The sequence below is a fragment of the Leptonotus elevatus genome, chromosome 19, assembly GCF_054856555.1.
Source record: "Leptonotus elevatus isolate MCC_2025b chromosome 19, RoL_Lele_1.0, whole genome shotgun sequence".
Classification (NCBI taxonomy): domain Eukaryota; kingdom Metazoa; phylum Chordata; class Actinopteri; order Syngnathiformes; family Syngnathidae; genus Leptonotus; species Leptonotus elevatus.
The window spans coordinates 10,619,868-10,633,976 of NC_141257.1; the positions used below are offsets into that span (position 1 = coordinate 10,619,868).

The window sequence follows — 14,109 nt, forward strand, 5'->3', positions numbered from 1 at the left end:
TTCTGTTGGACTTTTTGGTCACCAGATCCTAGAAGAAGGATGGATCGCCAAGCAGCATCAGTGGCAGAACTGCAGCGTGTCTGAGTGGACTTCTCAGCAAGTGTCCCGCTGGCTTATGGGCCTCAATTTAGAACAACATATTCCAGAATTCACTGCCAAAAACATACACGGAGAAAAACTGCTACAACTGGATAGTGCCGAGCTCAAGGTAAACCGCGTTGTAGAAATTGCAGTTATAAGGAAGGTAGTTGTTTCAATGTGCGCTGCGTGCGTGCCAGATGCTCATTCATATTCTCCTGATTTAAGTCCCTAGGAGTAACTTCTTCACAGGATCGATCGTTGGTCAAGAGAAAGATTAAAGACCTGAAAGTTCTGATGGAGAAGGCCAAGAGGAACCATGAAAAAGTGGAGAAACAACGCGAGAAGCTCCGAAAGAGAGAGATGGAGCAACAGCAGAAAGAAGCGCGATAAAGCGCGGCCCAAGTGACCCGATCCTGTTTGACTCTTTGGACTTTGGGTTCCTGCAACGACGAAGGCTCCAAGGTTGAACCCTGCGGGACGCCTTCACACAAGGTCGGTTTGAGCTCCAAGCCTATCAGCTGCTGGGGAACTTTTTTTTCCACCACCAAGCAAGCTAAACCAAAACAAACAGCTGGGTTACAGGATTCTGCCCTTTCATGTCATTTCGATCCTGTGTTTTTAGGCATTTGAGAAATGAATCTTTTCTATTTATTTTGATGTTTGTTGCTGTAAATCGGGTTTATTTATTCATCTCCAGAGTAAATACGTGACAGAGTCAATGCATATTTATCCTAGATCCTCTTCAGAGCCAACTGCTACTTCTCTTTCAATATGGATCTGTGTACTAGTCTGCTCTTTGTTCTCACTAGTAAGACAGTTCAGCAAACTAGCACAACTAATGTCTTACTAGTTAACTTAATTTCCACTACTAGTGTCACTTTCGGTTTACTAATATGCAAACGAACCTTACTATAAAGCTACTGTGCTGCACTAGTTAACACTACTAGGCCTAACTAGTAGGCACGTGGTACGCACGAATAGCCCCCTTATCAAGGATATAGAATAAATATCTATTTGATATCCTTTATCCATCTGAAGGTCCGTGTACTAGTGTGCTTATTGTTCTCACTAGTAGTTGGACTACTAGAGCACACTAATACAATGACGTGGATTAAGGGTTTTCACACTACTACTGCCACTTACCACTACACAATTCAACCTCACTACCAAACTACTGTGCTTTACTAGTAACTGCCACTAGTAGAAATGGAAAATGCTAAAGTTACATTTATTAATATCCGCTTCTCCAGCTAACGGTTTGTTTACTAGTTTGCTCTGATAGTAGTTAGTGAGGCGATATTATGGACTAGTAGACAAAGAGTGTTATTGGCATTAGTAGCGGCACACTGGATGTTAACTTTTTAGAATGCCACTCATAGTACTATTTGAGGGTATTTGTCAACCAGGGCAGCGTTTTGCCTTACTAGTAACTTGTAGTTTTCCTACCAGTTTGCCAAAGTTGTCTTACTATTGAGGACAAAGAGCATACTAGTACATGGACCACAAGTTGGATATAAACGATATTGAATCAACCAAACGTTTTTCCATTTGTCAGGACCTTTCGATATGTCAACATGTACAGTGATTATTGATACAAATATGTCTAATGTGCCATTTTAATGACTAGTCCGATGGAACCTTGACTCTATATGAGGCAGTTCTCATAATGACCACTAGGTGTCACCATGCTGCTTGATTTTGCTGTTACAGGAAAACACTGGAACTTTCTAATATATAATTTAAACTTGCTGGAACACTGGAAGAGGAAACGCTGCACACTTTAGCAGCAGCGTGTGCAAAGTTCCTCGCAGCATAAATGCATCTAATACTCTAAATGAAGCAGTGGATATAATTGAGGACTGCTTTTAATGGAGACTACGGGGGGAAATGTAAATGACCAAACCTATTCCCCCCAAGAACTTCATCCACCGATACTTCCTGCTGATATATACAGTATACTGTCGCTTGTAACCTGCTTGACCTCTTTTTGTATTCCTTTTAAATAACAGTAATAAAACCCAACCGCTGCCTTTCGAATTTTAGAAAATGTTCCTGAAATAACGCGCTAAACACATTACATGTTTTTTCCTGCCAGAAAAAAACAACAAACACTATAAATGATACTGAGGAAGGCAGCCATAAGGTATAAATGATTCAAAATCGCAATGTATACTTTGACGCTACACTGGAAAGGACTTGCAATGTATTTGAAAGATGTTCTGTGTTCATTCCTTATTACTGTGAGCAGTACTTTAGTTTTACAAAATATTATAAACCGTTTGTCCCCACGATAGAACTTGTTTTATTTATTGTAAACGGGAGCAATGCCTGAATATGGAACTTTGATTTGATGCGTCCTTGCATTCGAAGTACAGATATTTCTAATATCCACTTTCTCGTTTATTTCTGTATATAAGAAGTCAACTGATCACAAATGACAAAGAACCAATAACGATTTATCCAGAATTGTAAGCTTATTGATTCCTTTCTGCATAAATGATTTGCTTTATCGATTCAAACTGAATGAAATGTGGTAAAAGGTGAAGGCTTTTAAGAACAGAGCATTTCATTGTACTTTTTCCTCTCCTCTCCTCTCATCCATCCATATGCTGCCACAATAAAGTCTTTAAATATTTCTATGCTAATTAGTTTTCCGTTTGATTCACTGTGGGAATGTGCACAGTTGCCGTAGCGATAACAACGTACGGATGAGACGTTGGTGCCACAATGTGGTTGTTGTTCCTCCTCCCCGTCCAGCTCGCCCTTTTTCTGATTTACTTTTTTTTGCATTACGAAAAGTTTGAATGGCAGCTATGACCCCTGTCACGCAGAATAAAATGTGGTGTCACTGATGCGTCTTTGTTTTCATCCCGCACAATTTTGCGCAGCATTTTAGGTAAGTAAGATGAAAACTTTTACAAGTGATAATATGACTTAACTTTGAAATATGAGTTGCTGTAATAATAGTTGTTGTTCACAGAGGATGAAGAATATATACTTGTGTGAATTGCTACATTATCCGTTTAAATGTTCTGCTATAGATCACAAAAATGCATTGTTTAAGGTGTATAACATTGCATCACCAAAGCTATGAGTAATCATCCCATTGAAAATTACACAAGATTGTGTTGTATTGCATATTGATAAAAAAAAAAAAAAAAAATGTGTTAGAGCATGTAACCGCACACTCACCAGGCCAAATTGAGAAACAGCTCAAGTTCTACAGTCCCTCCCACTGGTCTATTTATAAATCACTGGACTGCCATTTTCCTCCCGTCACTTGTTGCTCTTGATCCATTGTTGTTTTTGTCATGCAGCCTCTAAATAAGGACTTTGAAGGCCTTCCAATGTGGGTAACCTGGCATGCATGAAGCTCTTCATTGTCATTCCCACGTTCATCCACAATCTACTCCATGCTGTGTGGAGAGCGTTTGTGCCCGAGCCAGCTGGTGTTGCTCATGTGGGGCGAGGGCCCTCTTGTCAAGAGGTGTTAATGGAGAACTTGAGCCCGAGGCAACTGGCTGTCCAACAGCTGAAGCAACGGTACCTGGACGCCTTGCAGACCAACAACGCGCAGGAGGTCCTCTGGATCCTGCGCACCAAGAACCTCGATATAGACACTGTTCTGGAAGTGGAGGACCCCAGCATGGTGTTGGCCTCTTACAAACAAGGTAAGGCACAGGTCCCAAACTCTGGCACTGGAGGGCCGGAGTCCTGCATGCTGTAGAGGCCCCCCCCCCCCCCCCAAATACACCTGAATGTAATCGGCAAGCCTGATAACAATGTTGATCATTTCAATCAGGTGTGTTGGAGGAGGGTAACATCTAAGATACCGGTAGGAAACTCTGGCCCTCAAGAGCCAGTGGCATGCCAATTGTAGAAGTCCCCCTACAACACACGACTCAAATGACCAGCTCATCAACAAGCTCAGCAGAAGCATGACAATGATTGTTTGAATCACGTGTGATGGAGAAGGGAAGGATAGAAAACAGAGGTGTCCAACTCCATCTTTAGTGTGTTGGTTTTTCCCTCCTCCAACACCCCTGAATCAAATTACCATCTTCAAACATGCTCTGCAGATGCCTGATAGTGGCCATTAGAATTAGGTGTGATGGAGGAGGGAATCATATAAAACAGGTGTCCAACCCCACCCTTCGTAGGCCCCCTGTACTACTGCATGTTTTGTTTCCCTCTTCCAACACACCCGATTCAAACGATCATCTTAACAAGCTCTGCAGATGCCTGATAATGATCATTTGAATCAGGTGTGATGGAGAAGGGAAGCATATAAAACGGGGTTGTCCAACTCCAGCCCTTGAGAGACCCCTGTACTGCATGTATTGAATGGTCCCTTTTCCAACGCACCTAATAGAAATGATGAAGGTCCTTATCAGGCCCCCGCACAACTTGATGAGCTGATCATTTGAATCAGGTGTGTTGGAGGAGGAAAACATCAAAAATGGCGATAATGAACTGCACTGCTCTGCCGCTTTAGATGTCTCCCTACAACACACCTGATTCAAATGATCATCAAGCTGGAGAAGCATTTGCAAGTGACTGATCATTTGAATCAGGTAATTTGGAGGAGGGAAACATTGAAAGCAAGGGTGTCCAACTTGGGTCCTCGTGGGCCCCTATCTTGCGTGCTGTGTTTTTCCCTACAGCCACAACACACCTGATTCACATGATCGGCACATCAACAATCTCTGTAGAAGCCTGATAACAATCCAGATCATTTGAATCAGGTGTTTAGGATGAGTGGAAACACCTAAATCAGGCAGGACAGCGGCCCCTAAGGGCCCATGTTCCCTAACCCTGAGCAAAAACATGCTAAATGGGCACTAGATGGTGATAAGAGTCACAAAGATATTTAACAGCACATGGTCTCTTCACATTGCCGGTTCATGAACACACCCCAAGATATCATCCTACAAAGAAAGAAAGAAAGTAATCGGATTGATTTGTGACAGGGTATTGGCTGCCAGGCTACAAACTGGAGAAGTCCTGGGCGATGGGTCTTCATGTGTGTGTAATGTACAATGCCGTGGAAACGGCCCTGGCGCTCCTTGAGGAAGGCGCGGCCGTCAACCGCACGCCCAACGGGAAGACGCCGCTGCACGTGGCTTGCGAGGTGTCCAGTGCCGATTGCGTGGCTCTGCTTTTAGCCCACGGCGCAAAGGTCAACAGCTTGTCCCTGAGCGGACACGCACCGCTGCACTACTGCATCACCAAAGAGTCAGCGGAATGCGCCAAATTGCTCATCCTCAAAGGTATGAAGGGGAAAAAATGTATTTCAGAAGGGCAAATGAGATCGAGTGGAAATAATGCGTTTTTGTCACGGAGGTGCAAAGGTGAACCTACCCAGTCACAACAATGAGGAGGACACACCACTACACACCGCTGCCAGATTTGGGGTTCCAGAACTGGTGTCGCTCTATTTGGACCATGGAGCCCCCGTGGATTTTGTCAACTCTTTCCAAGAGACCCCCCTGATGACTGCCGCCTTTTGGGCGTTTGACGCCAAAGAGCAAACCTACAGCCAAGATCACCATCTCGTCTGTCGCATCCTGCTGGACAACAAAGCAGGTTAGGATCCTGCCCTTCGTGCGTGTGATAAATTGCGGAGGGTAGTTAAAATGTTCCGTCGCCTTTTGCAGATGTCAACCGTCAAGAGGAGGACAACAAAACGGCTCTTCACAAGGCCGCCTGGAACTGCGATCACATTGTGATGCAGATGCTGCTCGAAGCCGGAGCGGGCACACGGGCCATGGACATCAACGGTTGTTCTCCCATCCAGTATCTCCTCAAAGTCACCGATGTACGGCACACGGCCTTACATGAAAACTGCTACCAGCTGCTGCTGAACCACAACGCGGCCAGGATCTACCCACCTCAGTTTCACAAGGCACGGAGCAGAGAAGCACAAATCGGGCGGTTCACGTCATGACCATGTCTGCGTAGATTAGAGGCCCACAACGCAATGCATCTCTCTCCTGTGGCTCCATTTGAGCCCCCCCCCCCCCCAAAAAGAAAGAAAGTACTCAACTGAAATTGTTATTCAGCATATTGATGTATAATTATTCTAAGGGAGGGGAAAGCAATGGTCTAAGAAAAATATATATATAATCAAATACTCAAAAACCGTCAGAGGCCAAATATTTAAGTTGAGAGAAAAATGTGCATGAAAAAAATAATAATAATAATAATTCTGAATTGAATAAAAAAGGGAGAAAAAATGTTGAAGTAACCATAAAACATCGCAGAACAATACCATAAAATAGCTTAGGAATTGCACACAAAAAGTCAGAAAATGCCAAAAAGAAAACAAAGCAACTATAAAGCACAAAAAAACTAAAGAAATCTAGGAAATTACTGTAAAATGTACCCTAAAAAGGCCAATAAAAGTCTACATCATTTGGCCAAAGCAGAAAACATGCAAAAAGTATCAAATCCCCCAAAACAAAAGAAGAAATGAAAAAGCCCACAAAATTGACAGCGAAAAAAGCCAGAAAAGTAGCCATCAAATACCCCTAAAAATCAGAGGCATAAAATGATCATATTGCCAGAACCATAGCTAAAAAATGTCAGCAATGTACTAGAAAGGCAGGAAAGGGGGGGGGGGGGGGGGGAAAGAAAAATTAAGCTTGAAAATATTCACACACAAAAACCCCAAAGATGAAAGGCAGAAGAAAATAAATAGCAAAGTAAAAAATAATAATAATAATAATAAACAAAAAAGTAATGCCAAAGTATTGGTTGATGATATAGGTGGATTCATGTGTCATGGTGTAGCTCTAATTAGCAACACACTGGCCAAATGCTTTGCGGCTCCAGATAGAATATTCGGTTATGAATTCAGCCCAAAATGGCTCTTTTGACACTAAATGCTGCCGACCCCGTCTGTAGATTGTTGCCAAATGTGTTGTGCCTTGTGCAGGTGTTGCAGTCGTGCCACGACTACCCGAAAGTTGTGGAGGTCATGGTCAACTCGTATGAACACTTAAAGCCGACAAGGAAGTGGAGAAGCGCCATCCCAGATGACTGCCACAAGGTAGTACTCAAACTCCCACGCTAAAGTTTGTCAACCCCACCAGCCTTTGACGTTTTGCTTTTGCCCTCCCTTATCGCAGCGACACGAAGAGTTCTACGAGTCCTTGTTTGCTGTTTGCACGAACACCCCTCGCAGCTTGTTGCATCTGAGCAGATGCGCCATCAGAGGCAGCATGGAAGGCCCCTGCGAGAGTGGAGTAGCCCCACTCCCTTTGCCATCAAGAATGAAGAAGTACTTGTTGCTGACACCAGAGGGGATACTGTATTGATTAGTGGACATTTACCTTTATACATATTTTAATAGACCCAACTAAATAGTACTTTGATGTCCTGTGTTATTTTTATAGTTAAGTCAAGATTCGATCGGCACACAAAAGTCTTACGCATGATGTGTGGGGAGCATATGAACAGGAGGGGGCAGTGTTGAGCCGCGACAGACATCTTCCCTAGACTAATCCTGTGCTTTGAAAGTAGAGCAGGTGTGAAAACGCAGGGAGAGCCGATGGTTGAAGTGTAATGGTCCTGCTGCAGAGAAGGTCATCGGAGGTTTAAGAATGACTTGGCCATTCAGCGCAGACACAACTGCATGCAATGCCCACCAAATCCCCATGGCTAAACTGGGTTGACCAAACGGATGCGGATTTGTACGCAGTCTCCGTAGGGGGAAAAGACTTAAACGAGCCGCTTTCCTGACGTCATTCCGCTCTCCGCCCATTGGTTCAGTCCACTGCCTGCCAGCCCAAGCTAGCCCCGCCCCAGAAAACGCCAGACCGGCAAAGCTGCGAGCGAGTCTGGATTTCCAGGATAGTTTTTTGCGTCGCCGCCAACAAGAAAAATCACCCCAAAAAATACAATAAAAATTGAGCACTGTCAAAGCCTTAACTCTGGAGTGCAGATAGCAGCCATCATCATAATAATTTCCTTTAGTTATTTCACCGCCGCAAAAGCTCCAACTCAATTGAATAAACCGAGCGATGCACTTAAAAGGCAGCTATGAAAAGAAAACCACTGATTCCATCTTTCATACTGACCAGGAGATGGCGACAGTGAAGCGGCCAAAGACGATCAAGTCTCATGGAATGACCCACGCCCAGCCGAAATCCCACAGCAACCAACCACACACGCGGAGAAAATAGCCCTCACTATTATGCAAATAGTGAAAAAAAGTGGGGGCGCCAAAATAATAAATGCAAATGTAACTGAGGGGCACACAAAAAAAGCACGTCAGTCAACTGCTGTCACATGAAGGGAGTGCGCAGCTTTATTATCCGCCCAGGAAATTAATTTACAGATGGTCTACCAGTTGTCTAGCTTGCCCGGGCCCAGAGCTGCGACGGCACTCAGAGAAGCCGGCAAAAAAAATAAAAATCGAGGGCAACCATACACTCCTGTGCACTAGGTGGCGGGACGCACCAGAATGCTGTCGACAATCCCCGGAGGTGATCAGAAGACAGGTGCGGCAAGATAATGACAGCCAGCTAAGTGAGTACGCCAGTAAAAGCTTTTGCTTTCCTCCAGCTTGTCACGACGACACTGTGTTTGCTGCATGAGTGCCACCCCCCAAATGTGGAGGGTTTCAGCTTTGCAGGGCGGAAGAGCCTGATGAGACAGAAGGTAAGGTAATGCATCGTTGAAAAAGTGACAAGCTCTTTCTTTACCAGTTGACCCACAACCCACACAGGTAATTGCATCGGCCATATTTTGTCATTGCGAAACAGCCCTTTCCAGAAAGTAGTAAATACAAACGCCAACCAGCGGAGGGCAGTGTTAGCTATTTTGCGCTTAGGGAGCTTACTCTGGAGACAAACGTCATGCTGTATTAGAAGTTTTTTTTGATCATGCAATATGTTTGGGGTTCTGTTTTCCTTGGTCTTGTTAAGTGTGTAATGTTGCCCTTGTCACCAAATCAGTGCTCTCATATATAAATTAAAATCGTTTTTCCAGGTGCAACATCTTTCACCACATGGATGATGCCTGCAGTAAAAGTTGATTTACAATGGCTTTGATTATCCAATATTCTTTAGGTAGTGGTCTGTGTAAGGCATATAATCTAATTTACCCAATATGTACATAATCAATAAGTGGTTCTTTCCCCACCCTTCATAGGTCAAGTGTAACAGTTGACTGGAATAGATTGTGCCAATAACTTTTGGAGCTGACTGTTCAAGTGTTTTTCAGGCAATGTTTATTAAATACTTTTTACAACATGAACTGGTTCTTATTTTACACAAAAGTGCATCTTCAACAAAGCTACTGCCCAGTTGCGTCATCAGCATGGCTGCGTTCACTCTTTGGGTGGTCTTCCATCATTTATTGCTGTGCTGGTATTCTGTGGAAGAAGAAAGGCAGTCATTACTATTTACATACAGGAACACTCATTTTACAATTTCCTCCAAATAAAAACCTTGTGGTGTAGCAAACAGCTGCTATTGGATTTTGCAGAATGGCCAACTAGCACGGAGGAAGCTTAAAATAGAGCAGACATGTTGCAATCTGCCACTTGTGTCTAAACATTCATGGACTGGTCATTGAGTTGTGGAAGCTTACCTCTAATATCTGCATGATCAACCAATCAGATGGGGCCAATGCTGGAGGGAGTCAGTCAGCTATCAAATTGCACAGTATTTCTCGCTTCTTGGCTTGACCCATCTGCAGGGGAGTTGCTGTTTAAACAATGGTGAGGAAAATACACATTAGCGGACAGCTCCTCAAAAAGAGTCCAATGCTGCCGCTATCTATTTCACCCTGTTCCCTTCTTGCTGAGCATACAAAGTGAAAACTGTGAACTGCCAACTTGTTTTTAAATTGCATTACTCAACACAGGACGTTATTCCTGGCTCATAGGACATGCTTTGGCTAAGTTGCTTCCCACAACTATAACTACCTTTTACTAATTTTGAGGTTGATTTTAAGTTTATCTTTATTTTCTACATCAGCTGGCGTGAGGAGTTTTTAAAGTGTGTGTGTGTGCAAGCAATGTCATCAAGCAGCAGTAATTACAAAAGAAGTGTTACTTTTGCCATGTTTATTAAATCTTGCACACAATTTATTATTTTTAAATTAAAAAAAATTCAGCCACTGTGAAAATTAACAACAAACAAAATACATTTCCTAAACTATAATAACACTAAAGGTCACCCAAGAGGACAACAATGAAGTTTTGGGTACTGACCCACTTTGTGGCAGCAAAGCTAGCTAGCTAGCGCCATTCCCCGTGTTGCAAAGGGTGGAAAAGGCACTGCGGACTGGCTGCAAGCAGGCCAACTGCCTCCCTCAGCAGCTAGCCTGCTTGCCAGCCAGTCCGCAGTGCCTCTCCACCCGTCAACACAAGGAATGGAGTGACCCACAACTAGTGTAGTCAGGAAATGTTTTTGGAGGGTCATGTGAACTAGTGTTACCTGGTCTCATGTTTCAGCCGGCTCATCATCCGTAAGGCAAAACAAAACCCAGATTAGATTGGTGGTGGTTCTTGATCGACGCATTTGCCCCTGGAAAATAGATTACAGGAAACAAATTACAGTAGTAGTAACACAGATCACAGCAACAAAATAAAAAATAAATAAACCTCCTGTACCACATTTACTCCGCAACTAGGCGGCAGTCTAACTAGCTCAGCATGCTAGCTCAGCATGCTAGCTCAGCATGCTAGCTCAGCATGCTAGCTCAGCATGCTAGCTCAGCATGCTAGCTCCATTCCCCGTGTGGCGACGGGTGGAAAAGGCACCGCTGACCGACTGGCAAACAAGCCAGCCGCAAAAAAAAGAGAGGCGACTGGCCTGCTTGCCAGCCGGTCAGCGGTGCCTTTTCCACCCGTCAACACAGGGAATGGAGCAAAGACTAATTTAGGCAAAGAAGGTTGTTGTTTTTTTGTCATGTGAACTGGTGTTACCTGGTCTCGTGTCATCTGGGGTTCATCATCCGCAATGTAAAACAAAAGCCAGATTTGTTTGGTGGTGGTCGCTTCTTGATCTCAACCCTTCTACCTGCAAATCAGATCACAGGAAGAAAATCTCACTTAAAAAAAGAAAACATTACACAGACAGTATTCTTTAGAATAGTGCCAAATTTGTTCTTTAATTTTTTTAAATACCACTGTTCACAATATTCAACACTAGACGTGCAGATTAAAAACATAAACAAACCAAATACGTTTGTTAAATGGGTACATTTTTGGAACTACATTTAAACTATTGTTGTTGTGCTACCTGTGATAATAAAAAATAGTTTAAATAGTGTTCCTAAAATTATAATTTATTCTACGCCTCTGCAGAGGAGTACGTTTAACCACATTCAATAAAAAAATTGTCAAATGCACTCATGCAATTGAGACATTTTGTGTTCTACACCAAGAAATGACCTTTTACTTATTTCCTCCTGACTAAATTAGTCAACCCCTTTCAAAATTAACTCTTTACAACCAATTGTTTTTGTCATCAAGACTGCTGAAGAGGATAAGATCAACTTGGGAGTTGGGCGAGAATGAATCTATCAGGAGACGAGTCTGAAGCGACAACATCTTTGTCGCGGGTGGCGACAATATCCCACTGCCGGCACATCAGCACCGACACAGCAGAGCTCTCTGACCGGCAGACGGGGGAGACCGTGAGGAAACGGCTTGCAGATGGCCAATCAGAGCCTATACACCGGCAAGTACAAAGCGCGGTGTTACCAGTTCATACTGTAACCGAACTGAAGAGCAGCGAAATGCGCTCCTCAAGATGGAAGGGCTGGCAAACGATGTCGTCGGGAAGTGGCCGGCAATGCCAGGAGGCCTCTTTGGTGCAAAACGCACAACTGACATCCATTAGCGAGGGATACAAGCAAGACAATGCCCGCTTGGTGCTGGACATGCGGCAAGCCACTGGCACCCAAATAAGAACTGAGAGAAAGTGGAAAGTCCAAAGACAGGTCCAGGCTCCCTTATTGTGGTCAAAGGCCTCCAAGGAAGACCAACGAGCCACGGTGGTGGCAAGAACTGAGCAGGAACGCCTTCACAGCAGAGCAGTGTCCCATGTCATGGTCTGACCTGCGGAAGATCCCCCAAGCCAGGCTTAGCTTCCTGATCAGAGCAACACGCCACATCTCGCCCCGTCCCAGAAACCTCCACCAATGGTTTGGTGCCGAAGAGGCTCGTCCCCTTTGCTAAACCATCAATGCCAGTCCTCGTCACATTCATAGAGACACGGCCGAGTGCGGACTCGAGTCATGAATTGGACCACTCTGGACTCCACTTGAAAAAAAAATGTCAAGACTTGCAACTCGACTTGACCAACAACGATTTGTGACATCACTCGGACTTGAGCCTTCCAACTTGGAAATTCTTGCTTCTTCCACCAAAACAAAATGACCAAATAATTGACGCCAATGCGTGAACGCCACCTTTGACGTTTCTATTAAAAATTAATTATTTTCTACCACCATTATCATAATGCCACCCCGAAAGTATATTAAATAGCGAATTTAGGACGGGAAGAAACGCAGTCATTGCATGATACGGTACAAGTCTCGTGGCTAGTAGCTAACCGTTAGCATCGAGTGCAAAAGCATTTTATAAAATACATTACGACAGTCCTATTTATCTGATTTAATTTTGGGGGTTTCTTAAACAAGCCAATCCATGACTTTTGTGATCCATTGGGAATTTATCATACAAGTTTATTTCATTGGTGTGATTAGTTGTATGTGTACAGTATAAAGGGGCTTTTTGTTTTATGTATGTGTGCAAAGGTTAAAAGTTAACAAGTTACACTAACATGTATGCATTTCTGAATAGTAGGTTTTGCTTGTTTGTTTTTTTCTTTTTTATACATTATGGAAAATGAATACACTACTCATAGGAAATAGGACTAGATAAGTTCTTGTATTTGTTCCAACTCCCTTTGAACATGTAAACGATGGCATTTACTTTTATAATCTTGTAATGTGCTTTATTGAACATACAACAGTAAAAAAAAAACAACAACAATATAATGTACTATAAAAAACTTGTATATGCACTCATTACCTTGGTCCAGTTTCTCTTCACCAAATATGGCGACTCTACAACCCTGAAACACAAAAAAAGGGGGGGTTCGTTTTGAACAATATGATGAAGTTGTTCCTCAAACCATTGCCATCCTCACCCAAGAAAAAGCTGCTCTGGATCCAGGCAAGCCACAACTATAAACCATTTCAAGCAACATTATACTACAACTAACAGTTCTCTGAACCCTTTTCCAGACATGCCCTCATTTCAATTCAACCTTTCTAGCGTAGCACACACTTGGCATCCAGAACCTAAGTCAACCAAAGGCACACCCCAGAGATCATCACTCTGCCCCCTTCTGTTGACACGCTTCCCCACACATCCTACATAACTTTTATGCGCCGCTTGAGCCTTGACTTGTGGAATTGTTCCTTTGCCTCATTCCATTTGGCTCCTCTCCTCTACAAAACACAAATACAATTTCATCAAATATAAAAAAATTCTACACATTCAAATCGGAAAAAAGAAAATTATTTCAATTAAATCTGCCAATATTTTTTGCAAGAAAAATCATTCAATGTATGCTACTTTAGATGGGTTTTGTAATTTAAATTTAAACAGAAAGGTCTGGAAAACTCACCTGGAGCAGTAGGTTACGAATATCCTCCAGACATGGAATGTCAGTGGAGTGGACTTCAAAGTGTCACCTGGAATGTAAGGTACAGAATGAAAACCAAACAAAACACATAAAAAAACAACAACACAATGTGTGTTAAAATTAAGTAAACAGAGTGCTGGGCTCGCACCTCAAACGTCATCATGTCCCTCAAGTGTGAAAATCCTGCACCATACAAAATAGCATCGTGAGAAACGGGAACAAACCACGAACAAACATTTGCCGGCGTGCTCACTTACCTGACGGTCGCCGTTTTTGCCGCACCTGTGCGCTGCACTTGATTAAAGGCAAATGGCCTTGAGCACACCTGACTCCAATATGACCTGAAGGGCTGAGC

General features: G+C 43.3%; 2 protein-coding genes and 1 long non-coding RNA gene across 12 annotated transcripts in view; 2 read left to right on the top strand and 1 right to left on the bottom strand.

The window, feature by feature from the left end:
- ppp1r9a (protein phosphatase 1, regulatory subunit 9A) overlaps nucleotides 1–2,726 on the top strand; it is a 37,615-nt gene extending 34,889 nt beyond the window's left edge. For all 8 annotated transcript variants that reach the window (XM_086063054.1, XM_086063060.1, XM_086063055.1 and 5 more), the window contains 2 exons: nucleotides 26–208; nucleotides 307–2,726. In XM_086063054.1, coding sequence (XP_085919180.1) covers nucleotides 26–208; nucleotides 307–471 — 348 coding nt within the window. In that variant the 3' untranslated portion in view covers nucleotides 472–2,726. The remainder of the gene's footprint in view (nucleotides 1–25; nucleotides 209–306) is intronic.
- Nucleotides 2,727–2,924: 198 nt separating this feature from the next.
- Nucleotides 2,925–9,342, top strand: asb4 (ankyrin repeat and SOCS box containing 4). 2 transcript variants are annotated; one of them, XR_015091353.1, is made up of 7 exons: nucleotides 2,925–3,752; nucleotides 5,052–5,351; nucleotides 5,425–5,667; nucleotides 5,739–5,986; nucleotides 7,019–7,132; nucleotides 7,212–8,585; nucleotides 8,650–9,342. XR_015091353.1 is itself a non-coding variant. In XM_086063062.1 (6 exons), exons 1-6 carry the CDS (start codon nucleotides 3,449–3,451, stop codon nucleotides 7,398–7,400), a joined length of 1,398 nt encoding a protein of 465 aa, XP_085919188.1. In that variant the 5' UTR covers nucleotides 2,925–3,448; the 3' UTR covers nucleotides 7,401–9,342. The 2 variants fall into 2 exon arrangements, 1 of the variants encoding a protein (XP_085919188.1); XM_086063062.1 differs by having other exon boundaries at nucleotides 7,212–9,342.
- Nucleotides 9,294–14,079, bottom strand: LOC147157896 (uncharacterized). 2 transcript variants are annotated; one of them, XR_015091355.1, is made up of 9 exons: nucleotides 14,012–14,079; nucleotides 13,903–13,937; nucleotides 13,737–13,803; nucleotides 13,136–13,557; nucleotides 11,021–11,114; nucleotides 10,530–10,619; nucleotides 9,679–9,794; nucleotides 9,536–9,597; nucleotides 9,294–9,460 (listed from the first exon to the last, which is right to left on the bottom strand). It is a non-coding gene; the product is annotated as an uncharacterized LOC147157896 (long non-coding RNA). The 2 variants fall into 2 exon arrangements; XR_015091356.1 differs by lacking the exon at nucleotides 9,536–9,597.
- Between the last annotated feature and the right edge of the window lie 30 nt (nucleotides 14,080–14,109).

Excerpts from the sequence above, each read along its gene's own strand:
- asb4 (XM_086063062.1), top strand. The coding sequence starts at position 3,449 with ATGAAGCTCTTCATTGTCATTCCCACGTTCATCCACAATCTACTCCAT. Across the intron at positions 5,352-5,424 it reads CAAATTGCTCATCCTCAAAG|GTGCAAAGGTGAACCTACCC; the intron begins GTATGAAGGGGA and ends TTTGTCACGGAG. Across the intron at positions 5,668-5,738 it reads CCTGCTGGACAACAAAGCAG|ATGTCAACCGTCAAGAGGAG; the intron begins GTTAGGATCCTG and ends CGCCTTTTGCAG.